At 41.4% G+C, this 21,656-nt stretch overlaps 1 protein-coding gene across 2 annotated transcripts in view; it reads left to right on the top strand.

Annotated features, from left to right (window-relative positions):
- The window catches only part of SCFD2 (sec1 family domain containing 2), a 212,965-nt gene that overhangs the window by 1,111 nt on the left and 190,198 nt on the right, over positions 1-21,656 (top strand). For both annotated transcript variants that reach the window (XM_050895668.1, XM_050895667.1), the window contains exon 2: positions 8,903-9,071. In XM_050895668.1, coding sequence (XP_050751625.1) covers positions 8,903-9,071 — 169 coding nt within the window. The remainder of the gene's footprint in view (positions 1-8,902; positions 9,072-21,656) is intronic.

Raw genomic sequence — 21,656 nt, 5'->3', positions numbered from 1 at the left:
GATATACATCTATATATACACTTAGCTACATCTGTATGCCTGAAAGTGTCTCTGTATGTGTCTATATATATGGTTTTTATATACTATGCATTATACTTCGTCTTTGAGTGAAACAATTGCACGTGGTTGGTGGTATTAACTTGGAAAACATTATGTTTGAGTGAAAACAATACAGAATTGTTTATACAACACTTTCTGGGAAGCAAATGAGCATAAGAATGAACCATATGGTAAATTTAATACTGCTAGTTAGTGCAGAATTGATGCAAAAGTTACGAAGCATGGAGAGTGGTATGAGAGTCCACTGGGAAACTGTCAGAAGGACAATGTCTAGTATCGTAATCAACCTGCAAGCTGGTGAAGTCTTTTAAGCTGGTAAGATGTGATATCAAAAGGGCAGAAAGGGAAAGAGTGATTGAACGAGTCGCCGGCAAGGTGCTGGGCCAGTGACCCAGAAAAAGTTTGTATCAGGCTCTCACTTCTGGAATAACCATCTTTCAGAGGAAACAGTAAACTCGGAGAATAATTGATATAGTAGTGTCTGCATTTTCTTACCCCATCGTATTATTGATAGACCTGCTCACATACACAGTGTGTGGGCCTGGTTCCATTTGCATTGCATATAGTCAATAATTCAGGTTGTAATTTTGCTGTGTGACCCACAGCAAGTGCTTGGTACAATGTTGCACCTGCAGCTCATCTGTTTCTGAATTTTCTTCTTTTTTTTCCCCCTCAATTTTGGCTTTGTGTGTCCTTGTACTGCTATAGGGTTCATAGCCGTCAACAATGTGCTGAGGAGCAGCTATGGATCTGGGTGGTTAATGCTGTGCTGTGGTTTGGGAAGCTTGCTGGGAAGACTGCAGGAGAGTGGACTTGGATGAAGAGCCTTGAAATGAAACTGAGAGAGGAGTGCCCATTTGGGGTGGGAACCAGTGAAACTGGGCAAGAATTTGTGCACTCAGGTGGTGGAAGAGTTAAAAACAAGAAAAGGAACTGGAAATAGTGGGTGACGGGGAGCTGCCTGACAAGGAGACTGTTGAGAAGGCATGAAGAGAGATAATTAGTACCAGCTTAAATCTGGGAAGTGAAGTCTGGGATCTTGTACTTCAGTAGGAGACGGTTTTTTGGAGAAAACGTCAGGGCTGTGGTGGGGCAGCTTTGGAGGGGATGCATCAAAGCACTTGGAGTAAGGGTGAGAAGTTAAAGTATTCATTTTTTTAGGAATGTATTCTCTGAGGTACCTGTAACTGAAACCAAGATCCCCTCATGCAACCATTCTTTTGTTACCAACAAATGTCTCCAGAATTCATTGACAGTTTCATTGAAGCCTTCCTGTGCTTTGGACATGATACCATACTCTTGCCATCGAGTACAGTGCAAACTGAAGGAAGAAAAATCTAGTGCATTTCAGAGGTAAAGCACTATATGGACCTGAATTTAGTGCCACACAATGAGATTTGCTTCATTGGTTTGCTAGAAATTGTACGGTAAAAAGTACACGAAAAGAACATCATTTAAGTTGTGAAATCAGTTGTCAAGAAGTGGGAAATGGCAGAATTAAGTTGTATCTGAAACCTTAATTTTCTCAGGTGTATTCAGCCTTTTATATAGTCTCCCCTGGCCCCCTACCTCCGACTCCGCTGCTTGGCCTTCAGGTGAATGAGTCTGTTGAATTTCAGCCTTACACTTTGTAAAAGCTAAAGCTTCCTATCTGCAAGTTTCTGGCTTGGTATTGGCACCTGGGCCACTGGATTTTTTTTCAAGCTATGATACATATTCACAGTCAGCAGTGTAAAAATAAATAATTTTTTTCAAATAACAGCTTGGTGCAGGTGGAAGTCTTTGAGGTACACTTTCACATTTGCAGCTCATTTCAAACAACTTTTTAAATCTCCCTCTCTAAAGATGAAAGATTTTGGATTTGATTTGTAAATGTCTTGTTGATACCTGAATCTTGTCCAACATGTGGGCTGCAGATACGAGAAATAGTTATGTATCCGTGAATTACGAGAATGCTTTCATATTCCAAGCACTTCCACAAAAACCTGGAAGTTCATTAGGGGTATGTGCTGGGCTACTCTCTGATTACGTCAGGCTACTGCTTTGAACCAGGTGACTTTGAATCACTCTGAATAAGCTATCAGGAGGCAAATATTTTCTAACTCAAAGACCTGAATGGAATACTGCTTTAGGTAGCTCTAGGTGATGTCTAAAGGAGTTGCACTAACAGATGTCTTATTTTTGGCTCACATTCCATGCTTATCTAGAGCAAATAAGATGTTAGGCTAGAATAACAAATAGTTTTCAGTAATACCAATTGATTTCTAATAGTAAAAATCAAAATGTCTCAAGAGTGCCTTTCTGGTGCTGCAGTTGCAAACAACTGAACTAAGGGAAGATACTGGTACTTAAATAAATATTAAAACTTTCCACTTTGAAGAACACACTAAAGAAGTGTTAAGTACATTTTGGTAAAGAACATCTGGTGACAGTGTCAAGAAACTGTATTATCTTTGTTGTGACAATTATTTAAAAAAATAGTGACATATAAAATGGCACATTTTTCTATCAAAAGAGTAAGAAGGCATCTAACTGACTAGGTTCCATGAAGCAAAGAATCTCTTCTGAGCTATTACTCTAAAATTCGAATTGAGCTCTATTGAATACTTTTTATAATCTAATTCTTTTTGTGTTCAGCATTACTTATGCATGCTGTATTTAATGAATAGAGAGGAAAATACTGAATTAAGATAAGTAATTCTCCTTTTTGTCCTGTATGGCATAACATTCAGCTGAGCTGTAACAAGGATCTTCTTTTTATAGCCTTTGCTGCTCTCACTGCAGCGGCATGGCTTCAGCTGGGGATGGCATGGGTGCTGCCTATCCCTGCAGTGTAGGATCTTATGGATAAAGCAGTGTCCCAGAAGGTGGGACATGTGTTTTTATGCCCTGGGGGGATTGCAGGCTTAGTACTTTGTGCTCACGTCTTGAATTCTCATTGTATAAAACTTTGTTACTGGTGCTGTCTCTAATCTGGATGTATGTGTAGTGCTGCTTTTGTTTGCCTACTTACTGTTTTAAAGTTCACTACCTTTGCTTTAAAAAGCAGAATAAATCCTCCCAGCTAGGGCGGTGCTCTGATAAGTGACACTGGTTAAAGTCAGAGCTAACTCTGGCACCTTAATTCCTCTTTGTTTTTCTCCTCTAATATCTGCGCCCCTAAAAATTTGCATTGTGATACCATATTGTAACCCCATGCTCCTTCCATGTGTTTGTTAATCACCACCTTGCCAGCATTCACACCTTTTATGAAGCAGTTTTTCCAGCTTCCCAGATTTTCTTTTCATTCGTAAGCTCATTGATACCTTTCAGATATTGGTGTTCAGAACAGCCTGACACGTTTCTCTTTCCAGTCTCTTGGTGCTTTGCAGCATTTGGGATGTGGGCTGTGGTAAGCGCAGGGAATAGTGAGGTCTCACTCACTGGTATGTGCAGGTGATTTTGAAATGCAATACAGTGAGCAAAAGACAGATAAGAATGAATAGCAGGGGGGTGCCTTTACAGTTAATGTATGGCTTTGATTAATAACCTTTGTATCAGTGTTGTTGAAGTTGGATGTTTCAGTGCTGTGAGCAACAGCACTTTTATCTTCCTCTAGCATTTTTGCATGTATTGGTCAAAATCACAGGAATGTTTCCCCACAGCCAAGGCTGCAAACTCAGATTTAACTTTCTGTATCATGTCCTGGTTTCAGCTGGGATAGAGTTAATTCTCTTCTTAGTAGCTGGTACAGTGCTGTGTTTTGGATTTAGTGTGAGAATAATGTTGATAACACGCTGATGTTTTAGTTGTTGCTAAGTAGCGCTTATCTTAAGTCAAGGATTTTTTCAGTTTCCCATGCTCTGCCAGCAAGCAGGTGTGCAAGAAGCTGGGAGGGAGCAGAGCCGGGGCAGCTGACCTGAACTAGCCAAAGGGATATTCCATACCATGGAACGTCATGCCCAGTATATAAACAGGGGGGAGTTGACCAGGAGGGGTGGATTGCTGCTTGGGCATTGGTCAGTGGGTGGTAAGCAATGGCATTGTGCATCACTTGTCTTTTCTTGGGTGTTATTTCTCTTTTTTTTGTTATATTCCTTTTCATTACAATTATAATATTATTATTATTAGTTAGTAGTATATTTTATTTTACTATAGTTATTAAACTGTTCTTATCTGAACCCATGAGTTTTACCTTTTGTTTTTCAATTCTCCTCCCCATCCCACTGGGAGGCGTAAGGGGTGAGCGGCTGCGTGGTGCTTAGTTGCTGGCTGGGGTTAAACCACGACAATCATCTCCCTCACTGTCAGCCGGGCATCATCTTTGCATCACACTCTGGCACTGGTTGTAATGTTTTCAGCCTTTTAACAGATAAAAAAAGCACAGTTCAGGCGCTCATCAACGAAGTGTAGATACCATTTCCTTTCAGTTCCTGGGAGCAGCCACAGCGACAAGAAAGTTGCGGCATGCCTTAATCATCCTACTGCGTAGTCCCAGTCATAGAGGAGGATGAGAGTGAAGACTAATGTAGGCCCATGCCTTTCTGGTAAAGTCTGGTTCTGACTAATATCTCTTTTTGATTATTTTTGTTTTAAACTGTTTGTAATTGTCTATTTCTTTCATTATATCTGTCATGTTTCTAATTTGGAGTGCTTTACTCATGCTCTTTTTGATTATAGCATCTTCCTAGTTGACACGTTGGTGGATTGACACTAATGTCTTTTTAAAGGAAACAAAAACTTGTTTTTTTCTTCCTTACCATATAAGCTCAGGCCTTGAAAACATAAATACTGAGGTCTGTAGAGTACAGTAGTCCCCTTCTTGTGAACCAGGCTGGGACTTTGACACAGGAGGCAACTGATGCTTAAATTATTATGGTTACTTGAGGTTGTAGACTGCAGCTGTGAGGAGTGATGGCAGCTGAAATTATTCAAGTGGTGTCAACTCAGTGCTGCAGGTCAGGGTGCAGCCTCTGCTTATGGTGTGGTTTGTAAAGATTCTGCTATTCTGGAATAGGTACACAAATTTTTATAACAGGTTTTTAAATGCTTCAGATGTTAAATTTGTTATAGAGGATTTACAGGGATAAGCAAATACATGGAATGAGTTTTGCCTATTTAAAGAAAACTGCAGTGGCTAGGTCAGTGCAGGGGACTTGGAAATTACATGAGCCTTGAGCAGATGCTTAAGTGTTTCTTATCTCCAAATTTACTACTCTTTACGTATGTTGCAATAGCTGGCTGTGAGAGATGGGGAATCTGTCATATTTCTGTGGCAGCACTCTGCTGCTGTGCTTGGCCGTGGGCTTCTGTGCTCCTACTGCTGGGCTACAGGTTGGTTTTGGTTTTTTTGGAGGAGGGTGGGTTGTAGTGGTTTTGGTTGGGTTTTTTTGTTGGTTGGTTGGGGGTTTGGGTTTTTTTTGTTTCAAAGGTTCAATAGCCAGTATAGTGGGACAGATAACTGACTACTTTGATGTTCCTTCATCTGTACAAAGGAGAATGTAGATCTGTCTTTTGGCAAGGTAGAAGGATGCTCTAGTTTGCCTTGAATGCTGCATAGTGGTTCCTGGGAACATGCAGGCTGCTTTCCAGCGCTGTTTAACAAGGTCAGCTTAAGCTAACACTGGATGAAAGAATATGGCAAAACATTGATAAGCTTTGGAACTGGAGCTCCAAATATCCAGCTTCTTTCAAGGGAATAGGTGTAAACATTTCTGCCTTCTGATATTTTAAACCCTGCTCTCACTGAGGTGATGCATTGCCTAAGGAAGTTGCATCATAGGAATTGTCCCACTGGAGTCCTTTAGTGTAAAGTCTTCCTATTGATGATCTTATTCAGAAAAGCATTGGGTGAGTATGCAGTGTTGAAACATCATGAAAACTGGGATGGGTTTGTCCATGTATCTTTCCAAAATCACCAGTCCTGAACTAATCTACAAAGTAGTTAAAACAGGAGATGTTAAGAAAGCTTGATAGTGGGGGCAAGATATGCCTTGCATACAGTTTTGGTGCACACCGACTTGTATTTAAACTTTGATTGAAGGAAAAGCCCCCAGTAGAAATTAGCTGCATTAGTTGTTGGCTAGTGAGCAGTGCCTTTGTAGAACTGCTTTCTAATTCAAGCTCCTCACGTTTAGCAACTGACTTTAAAGTCTTCCCGTTGCCCAAACTCTCATGTTGCTTCTGTGATATGCAATTGCCCCTTAAATCTGCTTTTTTTGGTTTGTTTTGTTTTTGAACCAGACAGTAGAGCCAGCAGGTGAACATAAGAATTGGAGTACAAATGGTGTGATATAGGGCTGGTAATGGGCTAAGGAAAATATTTTCTTGTATGCATGTCATTGATGCCTTTGGGGGGAGGGGTGTAGTTAATGAGTTCCTGGCTGCTGCTAAAGAATCGGTTGGTCGACTTTGCCAATTGTGCCAGCTACAACCTGTATCAAGTGTCATGTATTTCAGTTTGTAACTCTTAATGAGAAGAAAAAGTAAAATTAGAACAGTGTGATACATAAGATTTCCTGTGTCGTCAGGGCTGGATATTAGCCTGGCATGAAGACTCCTATTTTGCATTGGTCAGATAACTTCTCTTTAACACCTGATCTGTGTGCATGTTGGCAGCATTAAAAAATGCCAGCTGCCTTGAACACCATTGGTCGTGAGAAGCTGCTGAGCGGCCTGTTGACTGTTGTCAACAGTGATGAGGAGAGAGGGTGGAAACCAGTCCCATATGCCCTGCTGAATTCAGTGTAATTGAAAAGCGACTCCCCGTGATTTCCTGTCCTAGTCTCGTGAGGTTTAACTGTCTTTCCAGCCTTGGTTGATTTGTGTAGTTGGTCAGTGGTGATTGATAGTGATTTTTAAAACCTCCAGGAGATGTTTTCTGATTGATTTGATGAGGCACAGCAAAAGCCATTAGCACCTGCAGACCAGTGGGAGCCTCCAAGGAGTAGCAGTTCTGGGAAGGAGACTGAGATGGCACTGGCTGATCATGGAAGCAACTTGAGTGCACTGAGACTTCCCCCTATGCCAAGGAGAAAGGAGGGATGTTAATAATTAATGTGGGTTTATTTGCATTCAGGGTGTTTCCAGTTTAGCTAAATGTCTTGTCTAGCTAAATGTTGCTTGCGTGCAGCAAGTGTGGAGAGATAGACATTACTTCCAGGACATGGGGGTGGAGGTTCAAAAGATTGCCATCTGTTTTCCATGTCTGTAACTTTGCGAGTGTTGATAACTGCAGTGTGGCTGACAAGTGACTGACCTAGTAAGAAGAATGTAGGGATTTTGGAGAGCAGATGGCTTAGGGAGTTGCAAAGACAACCCAGCTCGTTTCATCTGTACTTCAGTGGTCTAAATCTGGCTGGGGATGGTAGAAAGGAAAGTTGCTGTCATTCTGTGACTATTACAATCTCTGGTGAAACAAATTGGTAATCTCGATCCAGCTGAGTGGCCAGGTGTCCACATTGCAGTACCACCACGTGCTGGACATGTGTGCCTTCCTTGCCTTCTGTGGATAGAGGCATTGCCAGCATGGAGTTTGACTTTACTTTTCTCCTCCCTTTTCATCCTTGCTTCTCTTTTCAAATTCTACAATTCAGAATAGTTGATAAACCGTGAGGTGGTTTTAGAGCATGGATGCCTGCCTGCTGAGGACTTGCTGGAGACAACCTTCTGTTTATCCAAGAGCAGTTAATAATCTGACCCCACTAATGTTCTTGATGTAAGGGCCTTGTTTGGATTTATGGATCATGTGAAGCTACTTCAGCAGTTGAAACAGACCTCCTCTGTCTTTGGAAATGATGAAAAGTGAGTGCAGATAGGGTGCCACATGGACAGACTTTGATGGAGTGGGACCATAGCCTGAAAGATCTTTTTCGTGCCTCTCAATGATGGCTTCAGAAGTCCCTGTTCTCCTGTGAGTGAAGCCAGGAGAACAATACTAGGCTCAGCACTGGTGTCCAGCCCTGTGGTGATAGCTGAACCATGGCTAAAGTGGCAGAATACAAATACCTTCAACTTGTTCCTGACTTAAAGGCAATAAGGTTTTGGGTCCCCCTCTCCGACTCTTCCATCTGTAGTGTGTGTCATGTTTTTGTGCTTTGGCTTGGCTCACAGTCTTAATATTTTGTAAGTTGGTTGTAGGGCCTGTTTTGAGAATTTGTGAATAGAAAGGAGAGCATGTGTGTTTGAAATCAGGAGAACTGAAGAAAATGTGCCAACTGGAATTCAGAGTTTCTCTTGGAACATTGTCAAAGTGACATTTTATACTATGTAACTTGGGTTAGTTTAGTTATTTCATGTTGGTTTCACCTGAGCTGCCCTCAGTCCATATAGAAGTGATGATCTTGATGGTGGCATGTCATGGGTAATTGTTTATTTTAATATTATGCTACCCTATTTGGGTACTATGTATGCAACTTGCATACAGTCCTATTAGTTTAGGTAGAAAAGTATAGTTTGCATGTGAGTATGTAAATATAAATGTTTGCCTGCTTTTTTAATAACCATTGTAAATCTTGTTTAACAACTTTCTTATGCAAAGAGAAATATTTTGCATGTTTAAGTGCAAAATCAGAGAATATCTAACAGCTGTAAAACTAAGTCTAATTTATCCTTTTAAAATGAATCTTTCTGAAATGTTATCAATGCTTTTAACTTCAGACATTCCAGAAATTAATTTTAGTTTTGTAGCAAAATATCTTTGAAAAGCTAAATGTGGTCTTGATGTTATGACTACCAGTGTCCTTCTCCCCAAAACATGTGGTTATTATTTTGTTCTCAATTCCTCGTGGGTTTTTTTGTTTGTTTTTTTTTTTCCCCTTTCTAGTTATGTACCTGACAGTTCTTGCGTCTTTTTTTCCCCTAGGAGCAGTTGGTCATCATGGTGACAATCTTGCAGAGAAGATACTTTCTGTGCTTCCCAAGCTTCCCGGCCACAAGACTGATGTGATGGTTAACATGGTGGAACTGACGGCACTGCAGACTACAGATGAAACTTGCAGTATTATAGCACCTGGCTGCTTAGCACAACCAAAGTAAACATTCTTTTCTTTCTTTTTTTAAGATGTTGAATATGTTTATTATCTCTTTGTGAAAAAATGAACAGAGTACAAGTCTTTTCTTTAAAAAAAAAAAAAAAATCAAGCTTACAGCAAAACACCATCTGGTCCTAATTATGCTCGAATATAATTATCTATATATGTGCATTAAGTGAGCGGGCCAGATAAGACTCCCAAAAGTGGGAGATTCTCAGGACTTTTTTAGATTTGGGTTGTTTAAATTGCTGTAGATTACTCTAATAGAAATCAGTACAGATTAAACACCAAGAATTCTTCCTTGCGACATTTCTTTTTCTACCTAAGTAACAGGTCATACAAACAGGTAGGTCTTAAGTGCGGCTTCCTTTTACCATAAGCCTCTTTATAAAGTGAGCTGCATGCTGAATTCTTGCTAGAGTACCTGTTAATTTAAGGTTTTATCCCTGTTTTCAAACACAATACCTGTGGAGAAAGATAACTGGGCACAAATTTAGGTATACAGACAGCTTCATGAGGGCCTGGTTTTTGCTTAAACAAGGACAACCTAAAAGCAGTAACTTTGAACAATTGTACTTAGCTATGTATAATTTGTAGCTAAGACTTTACTTGTAAAGTGCATCAGATTTGATATTTCACTTTCTCAATTTAGTTGTCCGAACTGAAACTTTCCTGCAGCTTCTGTTATTGTGCATAAACCAGGAAATACACCAGGTGCTGGTTTCACTCCACAAAAAAAATTTTGCTCAGCAGTGCTCTAGAAATTCATGCAGTGCAATGGAGATTAAAAATTCTTTCTCTTTTTCTATAATGTCCCCCCCCTATATTAGAAAAGGGTTTTTCAAGATGGGCTATCTAATGTAGTTTCTGTTCTTCTGTTTTGACTCCTTTTGGTGCTTCACACCTGCGCTCTACTCCCTCTTATTCCCCCCCTCCCAGCCCTGCAAAGATTTCACAGTCGATTTTCCACTGTTCTAACATATGGTCTTTATTTTCTGAGAGCCTCCAGATCCTTTGTCATCTTCCATCTCCCACACATGCTGTAACTGGGTCCAGCTTCTAGGTTTCATGTAGCATAACTCTCTTCTTCCTTAGGAGTTGGAGAGGAAACATTTCCTCATAGGTGGACTCAATTGTAAGTTGCTGCTGGGGTGACTAACTTAAATAAAATTTGTTCTGGTTTTCTTCTCATTGGCTGCTTTCCAGCTGATCTCTGAAGTAGAAATGAGATGTCCTTAAGATCTGTCTACACAGCAAAATGAAGAGGTCATTGCCCATGGCAGACATGCTGTGATAGCTGTTGGTTGTGCTAACTTTGAGTAGCTACCAGAAATAAAGAAGATTTCTGGCAGCGTGGACTAGGAAAAAAAATAGATACTTACTGCCCTGAGATTGTTGATCTGTGCTACCACTCCATTATTCCTAACATTATTGACATCGAGGAGACTCAAGCTAGTGCTAGTATGCCTTCCCATGCTAAAATTATGACTTCAGTCATATATTCATGTTTTTAGGAACAGCTGGCAGAGTTTTATTGTGTTCTAAGGTGGCAAATAGTATATAAACTGAGGTTTGTTTGCCTATTTGCTAGCTAGTGGGAAGGTGCCCTCTGTTAACAGTACAGTTAGACTTAACATATTTTGCAAAGTCTCCTATGGACACAGATGGTTAAAGAACAACAGGATTTGGCTACAAGGTGCAAGTGCAGCAAAGTTGGATGACAGCAGCTGATACCTGGTACCAGGGCAGTGACGTCATTACCACACCAGTCTATAACAGCTTCCCCAAAATACCCTCCCTCTGCAAAGTCATCTTACAGAATCTGTTACACTGGAAATTTTTAAGAATGGAGTAGGAAAATAGTGGTTTAAATAGGATTGATCTTGCCTTGGAGCAGAGCAAAGGGACTAGATGACCTCTCAAAATCTCTCCTGTGATCGTTGTTCACAACTGAAGAAGTGTTGCGTGCCTGAGAATAGTCTCCAAACTCCAAAGAATGTGGCTCTGCAATGTTCAACCCCGCATCTTTCACTTTTTCTCCAACTACGTAATGATTAGGAATAGTTTCTAATTTAAAATAGGCATTTCCAAGCCAGCTTAAGACAGTTGCTGAAGAGTACTAGAAACCATAACAGTGTCTGAACGGGTGGCTGAAAGTGGTAGTTTCCATTCTGTTCAACAGGACTGTATTCTTAGTGTTGGATTATAAATGTCAGCATTAATCATCTTTGCTAGTGTAAAATGGTTGAAGTTCTTCTGAAGCACTGAAATGGATTTAAAATTCCCACCAGTAAGTTTCCATGTCAATTCCGTAAGAAGTTCCATAGCATGCTCTCAGTTCTTCATCAGCATGGTTATTGCTGTTGGTAGCTGGCTCGGAAGTGTTTCTTGTAATTGAAAACTTAAGTCTTGATTTATATTTGTAAATGATGCATGGCAAGGAGTGTTCCTCTGCTTGTAAATTTTCTGTTTACTCTGGTGAGTGAAAGTGCCAGCACCTTTCCGAGAGACAGGACCAATAACCTCAGTTACACCCAAATGGAATGTGTGTGGGCTCTTTTACATGAAATTTTGTGATCAGACTGTGGCATTTCACAGACTCACATATTCAGAATGTTTTTCAAACGTTTTCATTGTTTTCTCTCAAGTAATATTTGAGCATGCTGGGGGGCGGGGGGAGAGAGAGAGAGAGAGGTCTGTTCCTTCCACACAGCTTGCTATATTTAACTTTTCTTATGGAATGCCTCTCCAGCAGAAACATCTGGGCTCAGTTACAGAGTTAGCAAACAGAATTAATGAATAATTTATGGATGGTGTGGTGAAATAAAGCAGAGTTCTCTTCTCAATTCTAAGGAAATAATGGGCTTCGTTAAAGGTTAAATGAAAATGTAAATGCCGTATGGTGCTTAAGTTACTGTACTTTGAAGGTGCTGTCTTTGTGAGGAAGAGAATTTCTTTAAAAAAAAAATATTCTAGAGTTCTTAATTTTATTAGTCTTAGTAGCCTCAAAAATCTTGCGGAGTAATTGTTTGCCCTACTGTAGTCGCTGACATGTTGCTGCTCCAGTGTGAATGTTAGTTCAGAGTTATGCTCTTCGAGAATTGTGTCAAAATATTTTATTCTTTTTTATATACAGATGGATATATATAAAATAAAGAAACAGTTCATAGTCATAAAACTGAAGACATCCACTCTTGGTCAGAACTGTTGGCTTCTGATTAAGAAAAGCAATAGCCACCCTGTCCCTTCAAACAAATGATGCATAATAGAAGTGGAAATTGTAGTGAAAGCTTAATGGCAGAGGTAATTTTAAAAAATTATATTGATTGCAGCTCTCTTGCTGGTCTTTGTATTTTAATAACCCACACAGTGTTTTTGGAGGAATTTCTCCAAATTTCAGCTTCTGATTTTAAGGGTATGTGTAGTGGCTTCTAGGAGTTGTCTGCTTGGATGAACATCAAGCTCTCCATGTTTGTGAGCCATCCATCCTGTCCATTTGATAACATTTTGGCCACTTTGTTTCTCAAAGCACCTATCTTGTGTTTTTAAGATTGGTATTTTATCATGAGGAGGCATCCTGCTGTCAGTAATGGGTTTATCTTGATGGAGGTTTATCTTTTGCTGTTTTCCACCTCTTGCAAGCTGGGAGCTGAGGTGCATGGAGGCCCCATGGCTCCCTGAAGTCCCAGATCAGGGTTCAGATGCCTGCATCCTGGCCACGGGTCTGTAGTGTGTGAGAATGAGAAGTAAAGAGTTACGTGATACTGAACTGTGGGCAACTGAAGAAATATGTATGTTTGCTCTTTCTTAATCTGCTCTTTTATTACCCAAGAACACTTTTGATGTGCTCTCGTATTTTCCTGAATAAACTGAATACTTAATTCATTTACACACATTTCAAGAACTCGCTGGATAGAGATTTCTTGCCTGTTTTTCCACTCTTGCTTCCTACCTCCAATCTTTGGAGTTTGCAAGCTTCTTGGAATTCAATGTGGTGTTAAAATGTCAGAAAAAGAACAGATTTTTATTTAAAATATATATGTATTTAATGCAGTTGTGGTGGGTTGACTCTGGCTGAATGCCAGGTGCCCACCAAAGCTGCTCTGTCACTCCCCTCCTCAGCTGGACAGGGGAGAGAAAATATAACGAAAGGCTCGTGGGTCGAGATAAGGACAGGGAGAGCACTCAGCAATTACTGTTACGGGCAAAACAGACTCGACTTGGGGAAAAAAAAAAAATTGATTTATTACCAGTCAAATCAGAGTAGGATAATGAGAAATAAAACTAAATCTTAAAAACACCTTCCCCCCACCCCTCCCTTCTTCCTGGGCTTAAGTTTACTCCCAATTTTCTCTACCTCCTCCCCCCAGCAGTGCAGGGGGATGGGGAGTGGGGGTTGTGGTCAGTTCATCACACAGGCTCCTTCCTCCTCAGGGGGAGGACTCCTCACACTCTTCCCCTGCTCCAGCATGGGGTCCCTCCCACAGGAGACAGTCCTTCACGAACTTCTCCAACGTGAGTCCTTCCCATGGGCTACAGTTCTTCATGAACTGCTCCAGCATGGGTCCCTTCCACGGGGTGCAGTCCTTCAGGAACAGACTGCTCCAGCGTGGGTCCCCCACGAGGTCACAAGTCCTGCCAGCAAACCTGCTCCAGCGTGGGCTCCTCTCTCCACGGGTCCACAGGTCCTGCCAGGAGCCTGCTCCAGCGTGGGCTTCCCACGGGGTCACAGCCTCCTTCGGGCATCCACCTGCTCTGGCATGGGGTCCTCCACAGGCTGCAGGTGGATATCTGCTCCACCGTGGACCTCCATGGGCTGCAGGGGGACAGCCTGCCTCACCATGGTCTTCCCCACGGGCTGCAGGGGAATCTCTGCTCCGGCGCCTGGAGCACCTCCTCCCCCTCCTTCTTCACTGACCTTGGTGTCTGCGGAGTTGTTCCTCTCACATATTCTCACTCCTCTCTCCAGCTGCAATTGCTGCTGTGCGGGGTTTTTTTTCCCCCTTCTTAAATACGTTATCCCAGAGGCGCTACCACCATTGCTGATGGGCTCGGCCTTGGCCAGCAGCGGGTCTGTATTGGAGCCGGCTGGCATTGGCTCTGTCGGACATAGGGGAAGCTTCTGGCATCTTCTCACAGACGCCACCCCTGTAGCCCTTCCCCCCACCCCGCTACCAAAACCTTGCCACACAAACCCAATGCAGCAATATACAAAGAACCATTGGGTTCTTACAGCAAGCATTTTTCCACAAAGATGCAAAACTGTAATGTAACACACTTCATGTTTGGGCTGCTATGCCTAAAGCAATTCAATAAGCAATATAGCTGAGGTGTCTGGGCACTTTTGACAAAGCAGATGGAGCCACTAAATCATGTGGATTTGCATTGGGGGGAAAAATAACAAGTTCGGAATGAGGTGATCATGTTGATGCGTGTGATGCAGAAAGCATTGATATGAAAGATGGCACTTGCAAAATCTTTCCTTAGGTCTTTGTATGAGAGGTGGAAGGAGAGGTGTGCTGGGGGGAGTTGGTTAAAAATTAGAGCATTCCTAGAGATGTAGTAGTAAAATTTCAATGTTTCATGTTAATGGCATTTGAAAATATGTAATTCTCCCAATCCTCCTTAGTTCTGAAGTTGTTACTCCTATTTTGGACTGATTAGGACTTTTGTTTACAAGTGCTAGCACTGTTACAGTTTGGATGGAGAAGAAAGCCCCACTCCAGCTGCACCTTTGCTCTTGGGTGTGATGTGATAATGCAGTGCTCTCCTGGTACTGATGGGACTTGGACAACCCTGAGCGTAGAGGAAGGCCAGGAGGTGAGGGGACTTGTATTCCAGTCCTGGCTTTGCTGTCAGCTTGCAGCGTGATCTCAGACAGGTCACTTCATTTCTTTCTACTCCTGTTTCCTCTCCTAGTCCTTGTCCAAGGAACTTGTTTTTTAAACCAGTAAAATTTCTCAGGATACAAGTCTGCAGACCACATGGCAGAAAATCCTAGGGGTTCTGGTCTTTGGGAGGGTACAAATCATGTTGCAAATGATTACGTGGGGAGTTAAGGTGTCAGGACAAGCAAAGGCAGGATCTCCATTTGTCCTTTCTTCAGTACTGTGTCCTTCCCACTCCTGTGCAGTGCTTTGTTGCACTGGGGAGAGGGGACTGTTTTGAGTTGTGTCCCACAGGCTCCCTTTCCTGTGAGCTGATGAAACAGCAGTTCCAATGATCTCTGTAAAACACACTACTGCAGTATTCGTTGACCAATCACATGTATGATGTGAATTTAAAATGAAAGATTATTTGTGCTTGTATGGCAAAGAAAAGAGCAGCAAGAATTAAAACTGGAGAGGAGACTAAAGTCTCTTTTTAAGCTGGGTAATAGACTTTTTTTGAATGGCTGATTCTATTTTTTTTTTTTTTTTTTTTTTTTTTTTAGCTAGGGAACAAGCATCTGAAGGGTATCAGAGTGATGTTTTTCTTAACACTGAATTACTTACAAACTAAGCTTTTGGGGGATGGTTCTTGGATCTTTGTGGTATTTTCAATTTTATTTTTTAAGTATTTCCTTTATGCCAGCTGTAGATATTAATTTAAAAAAAACCCACAACTTTTTTGCATGCATAAGCTTATAAAAGCTTGTAATAAGAAGGTAATTTGGGACAGTGTTATTCTTGAATGAGCTGGGAATTTATGGCATAAATTAGAGTAATTTTCCTTTCTGGAATGTTAATATTAAAGAGGAAACGTTAATACTACAGTAAGAAAATCCAGATGACATGACTATATTGCTTCATATCCACTGAGAGTCTTGCGGAGGAGGAAGGGTAAACCGAAACAATGGATGGCAAGGCTCTTTCAGATGGGGAGAGGGATAGCTGCGCTCTGTAAACCGCTTTTGGATCTGCCCCGGGTATGTTGGTGGCGGTTCAGCAGCAGCGGGGTGCTCCCGGGGCTCCCTGGCTGCGTGGGGCTCCCTGCCTGTCCTTGCTTCTGGGGTGCTCCTCCAGCTTTTCTGCTGCTGGACGCTTCCCCCTGCTGGGAGCTGCGTGCTCCTGCTCTCCCGGGACCTGGCCTCCTGCCTCTGCTGCAGTGCTCTGCTGAGCTCTGCTCTTGAGGATTGCTTTAAACTTAAATTAACTCCCCCCCAAACCAAAAAAAACCCCAACCAACCCAAAAAAAGCCACCACCCATGTACAGCCTTTTCTCGTCTGCCTTTCTGAACAAGGTGAGCAGCACTTTTACGGAGAAAAGGAGGTCTTAACTGCAGGATTTATGAAAAGTAGACATCACATCGCATTAAAAAAACCCTGAAGTTTTCCTTCACCAATGACAGGAGAAATTGCAGCCCAGCCCTGTGCTTCTAGGACTCATGCTGTGCCACTGAGGTCCATTTTCAGGGAGATGAATTGGGCTTTACAGGGTTTTTCTGTTGATACCTTTTGCCTTTTCAGCAATCCAGCCAGGAGATGCGTCTTTAAGCAGTGGATTGGGCAGTAGAAGTGCCCCAAACACAGCATCCCCCACCGCCACCACATTCCTGGACTGGCAGTCTTCCCGTTCACCACTTTATTTTAGTCATACAGGCTCAGAGCACAGTCCTGAATCAAGGCCTATTCAGAGCTTCCTTATGGTTTGAAATTTCTCAAGGCATCTTCTTGCTGGGAATAACAGCCCCGGCTGCATCAGCTTCTGGGGTTTGTCAGTCAAGACAAGCTTTCCAGGAGATGCTTTCTGCTTAGTTTCAAACCAGCCTGAATCAAATGAACATAATTGACTGTTGCCACAGGATAAGATGAACAAGCTGATAAGATTTATTATATCTTACAATAAATGTGTATATTTGCCCAGATCCTTTCTACATGGGACCTCCTTGAAATGGAAAAAAGGAAGGGGTGAGAGGGGTGTGCCGAGGGTGGAAAATTCTGGGAAGAGGTCAAGACCTCCTGCTTGCCTGCGCTGTGTAACGTATAGCATTGCTAGAAGATCTCGCTGCTGCTCTGCAAAACCCCACTGCTGCAGTAGTGGGTTTGTTGAAGTAACTGGTGGAGGAATCGCATGAGGGTTCTTCATCCAACCAGGTTCCTGCCTAATAGGTGCCATGTTTTTTTCAATCGCCTGTTATGACAGGCCTTAGAAGCCTTAGAAGTTGTCTTCTAGACGAGAGGAAGCTTGAAGCTTATTTTCCTTGAGATAAGAATGAATTGGGCTGACAAGCTCTCGGCATCAGCTGAGCAGTTCTTCCTTATCTGTGCCTCTCGGCCCACAAAAAGGACTTCTGGGGGTTGTGGGAAGCTGGACTGCTGAAGACTTTGTTCCTTGTGCTTTGAGGACCTCTAACTGTACTGTTTGTCTGGGCTACCCAGGCTTACTAATGGAAGTTTTCAGCCAGAATTCAGTTTTTTTCCTAGGCCCTCTGATGCTCACATAGCCATCCTCAGAGTGCAAGGATTAAGAGGTTCGAGATGCCATTGCCTCTAGAATCTGCTAGTTGAAAATGGCAAAATTGAGAACCCTTTGTGCTTAATTTTTTGAAGACATGTTTTTAGTTCTTCTGGAGAAAGACTCCCTGTATTTATATTATTCTCAATATAATCTCTATTTGAATATTGTCATTAAGTCCCAAGTTTCTGATTTTTTCCTTTGCCCATGGAAAGACACAATAAATTTGAGTGTTACCCAGATGTTGTCCAGCCATCAACAGGTCTCTGAGTACTTGTATCTTCAGCTGGTTAGCACAGCAAGGCAACTTAACGTCTGTAAGGAGATGCAGTGAGTACAGTCCCTCAGCTAATTTATCTTCTGACTGTTTCCTCGTTAGCATTGCTCTCTGTTCTGCAGGTACATTCCTTGCAAGATGTAGAGAAGGACAAATCTCTCTCTGATTAACTATCAGAAAGTAACTACTGATGTCTGCAGTCAGGACAGAAAGGGAAGATCTTTATGTTGCTTAGGTGTGGTGGTTTTTTGGCTGTCTGCAGCATTTCTTTTAAAACTGACATCCCTTTCTTGCTACCTTAATGCTTTTGTTTGTGAATTTTGTGAGTTTCTTTTTTTCCCTGTGTAAGTTTGCAAACTGCTTTTCTCTTGGTGTGGCCACAGTGCATTTTCCTGCAGATGTATTCAGAGTTCAATAGCAGCATAAAGACTGTGTCTGTTTAAGTCGACTTTATGAATCTCCAAAGTGAGCTCCGATATTTTTTGTGTTATAGTATGATCTCCCAGTAACTGTTGCTTTGGCTGACGTTGTGAGATTTTTCTAAGACTAGCTCTCACTCTACTTGGCCAACTTCCTTCAAGTTTGCCTCCTGAATGACCTCAGCAACGAGGTTTTAAAATGCAGTGATATGCATTGGCCTTATTACATACTGTGGAATTATTCGTTTGCTGTTCAACCATAGTGCCAGAACAGAGAGTGACTGAGTGACCTGGAGGGGTGTTTCAGTTTATCATTCTCATACTATAAAGTAAGCCTGCTGTATCTTACAACGGAGAAAAATGTTCCGTAATAGACTGATGAGAAGAACAAATGACAGCTGCTCATTTGGATGACGAATCGATGTTTGGGAAGGAAACTATTATCTGTTGGCAACAGGTTTGGTTGCAAGTTTTGACTGTATGATTGGGATTCTTTCATGATTCCAAACTTAATATGAAACAGGAATCAAAGCTTACACAGGCTAAAATTTATGTGAAGTGAGCTATTTACCTGGCAGAGCTTAAAGATGCTTTTACTCTGGAAAGTAGACAGAATCTGTGCATGGAGAAATACTTCTTTGTTTTTATACAGATAAATACTTACACAACTATTGATTTTAATTTTTTATAGTTGATCAAAAAATCCAGCCTCCTCTTCTGTTATTTAGCATGGCTAAATAATATTTAGCGTGGTTTCTGTTATTTAGATGGCAGATCTTTGGATTGTAATTCATAATGCCTAGCTCCAGTGCTCACCTCTCTTCGTGCATCTTGTTTTCCTGAAGTCTAGCAGAGAGATGATGAAATGGGTTTTGCTGCTTTATAGCTGCTCACAGTTTCAAAAGTGGTTGTGAAAATTGAGCAAACCAAGCCGGTTTTTATGCCCTGGTGAACTACGGCCCAGAAGTGTTCCTTCTGCAGGCTCTGGATGACTGTGCTACACCAAGTACCACTTAATTTCCATACATTGTGAATGTATTTTCTAAAATGGTCTTCAACTGGGAAAGATTCCCATTCGCTGTGGGGGAGAGAAGTTTTATGACCTTACCTAAATCTCTCCACAGCTATACTACTTATTTAAATAAGCACCCAGAAAAAGAAATCCATACTGAGCCATTTTCAATTACTGGAAACAGCCGCAGAACAGACACTGAATGTGTATGCTGCACGTGGATGCTTGAGCTCCAGTTACCCCTTAGAAAAAGGAAATTAACTTTGACAGAAAAAGCAGCAGTTCTTATTAATGACAGGGGAATATGTCGTGGCTTCAAACACTCTTTGCCTAGGTCAGAAAATACCATCAATGATACACTTGGTTTGCTGGTAAGGAGGTAATGTGGAGGAGGAGGGGAATTAGACAGCACCTAATACACTTTTATACAAGCCCTTTTTAGGAGGTGATCACAGCATTAATGTTGAATGACTACAAAAAGCCACGGAAAAGCCAGAGATTTTGGATTAGGACAAAATTCTGGTCTCCTTACTCATTCTATGGTAGGCAGAAATGTATCAGGGAGGGGTTGTGAGAAGATATCCAGAACACAGGGTAAATATATGCGATGTAGACGGAAGTCCTTATCTTGTTCTCTATGACAGATCAACCAGAGTATGGAAATGGTTATAAAAATGAAAGCCTGAGGCTGGAACTTTATTCTTTCTGAATAGCTGTCAGTTTGGTTTTGAAGGCTAGAATTGGCCATATTAGGTTTGCATGAGATCTGAAGAAGCTAGGGCTCTAGGTTTGCATTGAAACTATGACAAATATGCTGCTTTGAAGTAAGAGAGGGGAATAAGGAAGATACGCAGGGCCAAGCCCTCAAGTTGATCTAAGTTTGCTTCCACCAACATGCTAGCAGAGAATCTGGCCCTGCATGTTCAAACAACATGTCTTTAAGATGTAAGGTCTGCTTCAGATTACTTTTTTACTATTTATTTTGGGTCTCCAAGTCTCTACTTGAATACTTGTTCTCAACTCATAACAAGAGTATCTTTGACTGTTTTTAACTAGTCTATGCCATAAGACTTCATAAGCAATGAGTTTTGTGGTAACTGAGTCACTTATGGAAAGGATTGTCTTTCCTTCTGTGATGAAGACATATTCCTGTACATTAAGCCCTCAAAATGGCCTAGTCAAGAGGTTGCATTGGTAACTCAAGGCTTTAGGCCAGCAAATGAGGGAGGGAGGTCAAGGGAGATTACCAAAAAGTGGCCTTGTAAATCAAAAACATCGAGGAGAGGGAATTCCTGGCATTCCATGGTATCTGGGTTTATTTTCTTACATTTCTCTAATAAGAAAAACACACTTCAGATGTGTTCTTGGTAAATGTTTTCACTTGTCTCATCTATCTCTGCTGCCAAATGTGACCCAAAATATATTGGTTTTACATGCCTTGAGGACATCTATTGGATAACTAACGAGTGCATCTGTAAAAGTGGACTTGGCACTCCAATGCAATCCCTGAATGTAGATTCAATTGTCAGCACCTCATTACTAACTGTTCTTTCACTGGAATAATTTTTATTAAAATAACCTTATGCAATAGCTTTAAAACACAGAACAGAATGCTCTAAAGTAACTTATTATGTTACATGTAGTATTCCCAAGTAATACATATGTTGTAAGGATCAGATTTTATTTTTAGCATAATTCATTTGCTTTGTCCAAAAACTAAATTAAAATCCCTGACAAGTAACTCTTTAATATACACATTTTAGAGAGCTGCTTGGCAAGAATTTTGATATACCTTGTAGTGTACAAAATCGTACTCAGAAGCTTTCAATTAACTTGATTCATACAGTAAGTTGGTCTGGCATTCTGCGTAAGCTGTCCTGCAGCTTGTAGGAATGAAACATTTTACAGAACCGTCTCGTTGGACTAAAAGGCAGCCAGTTGAAACTCAGACAGGACTAAATGATGGTTATGAATATTAGAAAGTTTTAAGAAATTATTTACGTACACTTTTTTCCCTTCGCCCCTGCAGAGTTTGGCCACTGTTAGAGGAGCAAGAGTGAATTTTGGGGTAATGCTGGAACGATTAAGGTCTGCTTCATTACAGTGACCAAGAGGGCTGTGGTGTATCTGGGAAGCCTTTCAGCATCAAGCCTTCCCTTTACCTTGTGAAGTACTGTATATCCACATCTGCTAATTGGAAAACAGGGTGGGTCAAGTTGCAATAAGCAATTCTACTTCCAACAGAAAGAATTTCGGTTTTCAATTATTTTCAGTGTTTTTTCTTTTGTGTGTCTTGAAGGAAGTAAACTGGCTTCAGCGCTCATCTGGATGGTCAGTTGTTTTGTTTCTGGCAGTCCTCCAATTGCTGTGGTGTGCTTGGTTGTTTATTTGGATCAGCCTGCCTTTAATTGTTGCTCTGGGGTCTAAAGATCAGGTGCTGC

This window comes from Gymnogyps californianus, chromosome 4 (assembly GCF_018139145.2).
Source record: "Gymnogyps californianus isolate 813 chromosome 4, ASM1813914v2, whole genome shotgun sequence".
NCBI lineage: Eukaryota > Metazoa > Chordata > Aves > Accipitriformes > Cathartidae > Gymnogyps > Gymnogyps californianus.
Note: the sequence above shows the minus strand (reverse complement) of the source record. Positions and strands in the feature narration are given on the sequence as shown.